The sequence below is a fragment of the Cajanus cajan genome, chromosome 6 (assembly GCF_000230855.2).
Source record: "Cajanus cajan strain Asha chromosome 6, NIPB_CcT2T_4, whole genome shotgun sequence".
Lineage (NCBI taxonomy): Eukaryota > Viridiplantae > Streptophyta > Magnoliopsida > Fabales > Fabaceae > Cajanus > Cajanus cajan.
In genome coordinates this window covers 1,051,230-1,053,589 of record NC_138522.1, presented here as the reverse complement: position 1 = coordinate 1,053,589, position 2,360 = coordinate 1,051,230, and the positions used below count along the sequence as shown (strand labels likewise).

The following is a 2,360-nucleotide window of genomic DNA, read 5'->3' as shown; positions in this document are numbered from 1 at the left end:
AAAATTAAAAGATAAAAGATTAAAATAATTTTTGTAAGAGATAAAAACCAACATAAATATTAAAAAGTAGATAAAATATAAAAAATATAATTTAATCAACATTATATATTCAACACAATACATTATTATTATTATCTATAAATAAAGAGAATGATTTATCTTATATTATCGTTTTGTAGTAGAGCTCCCTTTTAAGATAAGAAATTTAATGAACTAATAAGATATAATAAGATATATATATAGATATAGATAGATAGATAATACCGTTATCATATTTTATTAGCACAACAATCAATAAATTACAATAAGATATAATAATTATCTTATTTTCTCATATATATCTTTTCTGCGAAACAAGTATTTATATCTTTCGAAACATATATACTAATATATCATCTGATTTTTAATTCACTTCAAGATTGAATATTTAATAATATATTATCATCTAAAATTATCTTAGCATACTTTAATCAAACCGAAAGTTAAGGGATCAGATTAATTAGATGGATTCGAATTTAAAATCCAGTTTTACCTGATATATTGTGATTCATTCTATAAGAGATTGTTAAAGGCTTTTATCTCCATAGTCTATATATATCACCCTTGTGTAACCTAAGGAACCGTAACCACCCAAAAACCAAATACATCTTACGAATCTTTACAATGAGTGACAGAATGAGTGGCACAGAAGAATTTGAGGGAGCAATGGTTTTGCCTTCAAAGGAGATTATGGTTCCAAAATGGAAGAATGTGTTTAACGCAGTGGTTTGTTCTGCTTCTCTGACACCACTCGCCATAGTTGGCCTCAACATCATGGGGCACTTCCTATGGACTTCAGCAGATCCAAACAATAAGACATTGGTCATGCCGTCATTCTACAACTACTGGAATTGGTTCACCTATTTGTTTCCTCTTCTGTTGATCTTCATGATGCTATTTGAAATTGTATGTGAACTGGTAATGAATTTATTTTTGTATTTGTTTCATAGAAATATAATTTTTAATAAAATATTTTAATGATATGAGAGTTTATTTCTATTCATGCAGTGTGAAGATGATACTGACGCGGCATCAGCATTATTATCAAAGCTATGGAAGTGGTTTTCGTGTTCTGTTAGGCTTGTGTGTGTCATATGCTGCCTTTATGCCATCTTTAAAAATTTAATATACAATTCCATCTGAGTTATTTTCAGCCTCATAGGATGGTTTTAGGATGATGCATATGTGTATCAAACCATCTGTTTTCATCTTTTTGTTTTGTCCCCTTTTTATGTTTATTCTTTTCTGATTTGTATTTCTTTCTGCTTTCATCAATGGTGAACATATATTACATAATTTGCCTCTGTTGAGAAAATAAAAACAATGGTTTGTTGAACTCAAGGGCTATCTTTCTCATTATTGTCCTATCCTGCCTCATAATTTTTGTTATATATATATATGTTTTTATTTTTTTTTCAAAATGTTACTTTATATAATTATACATTTATACTATTAGTCAAATAATATAAAATGACATATTTATTTATTTAATAATGAAAGAGAATAACATGTGCGAAAAATAGTTTCTATATTAAAAAAATAAGAGATTTCAAATAAATTTATGAAGATAAAAGGAAAAGAGAAAAAAAAAAGAAGTTAAAAACTTATAAATTATAAGTTACTTTAATTTGTTTATTGAAAAAAGTCATGATTTCATATTAAACAAATTTATTTTAACTAAACTAGTTTATAATCTTATAAATAAGTCAAAAGAGTTTTAAAGTTTTTTAATTTTATCGCAAAACACGCTCAAAATATAGGTTTTAGATAATTTAAAAAAAATGAAAAAATGAAATAAATCGAAATAAAATGAAAAAAGCTACAATTTAATGAGAATCAATGCATTAAGAAAGATTTGTTACTAACAATATGAAAGTTCTAAAATTATATTTCAAAGAATAGTTCATTAGAACAAAAGAGAGAAAACTTCCCTCATATAAGTAAAAAATTTTCAACTATTGAGTCAAAGTTATAACAAAGTCGGGAACAATTTTAATTCGAGGAATGCTAGTTAGTTCATTTTAACACACTTTTTTTAACATTATGTTTCTAATAGTCTTTATTATTGATTAATTTTTTTATATATAGAAATTACAGATTTTGAGCTCATGATGATATGAGAAACGAGAAATGTTAGTCACACATAATCTGTCACATTTTTTTAAACTATGTTTTGTTTCATTGGTAGAATTTATTGAAAAATAAAAAATTTGGTCAGTCTTATATTTTATTTAATGATTCTTTCTACTAATTTTATAATTTTTAACAAATTATAATCAATAAAGGTGAGTGTTTTAAGAAAAATATATTAGAAGGTGTGT

The 2,360-nt window shown here is 25.0% G+C and overlaps 1 protein-coding gene across 1 annotated transcript; it reads left to right on the top strand.

The window, feature by feature from the left end:
- Positions 1-545: 545 nt before the first annotated feature.
- Positions 546-1,375, top strand: LOC114915120 (uncharacterized). Its single transcript, XM_083076458.1, has 2 exons — positions 546-957; positions 1,048-1,375. Exons 1-2 carry the CDS (start codon positions 664-666, stop codon positions 1,180-1,182), a joined length of 429 nt encoding a protein of 142 aa, XP_082932584.1. The 5' UTR covers positions 546-663; the 3' UTR covers positions 1,183-1,375.
- Positions 1,376-2,360: the final 985 nt, after the last annotated feature.

Coding starts and splice junctions, on each gene's coding strand:
- LOC114915120 (XM_083076458.1), top strand. CDS start 664: ATGAGTGACAGAATGAGTGGCACAGAAGAATTTGAGGGAGCAATGGTT. Junction 958..1,047: donor TTGAAATTGTATGTGAACTG/GTAATGAATTTA, acceptor CTATTCATGCAG/TGTGAAGATGATACTGACGC.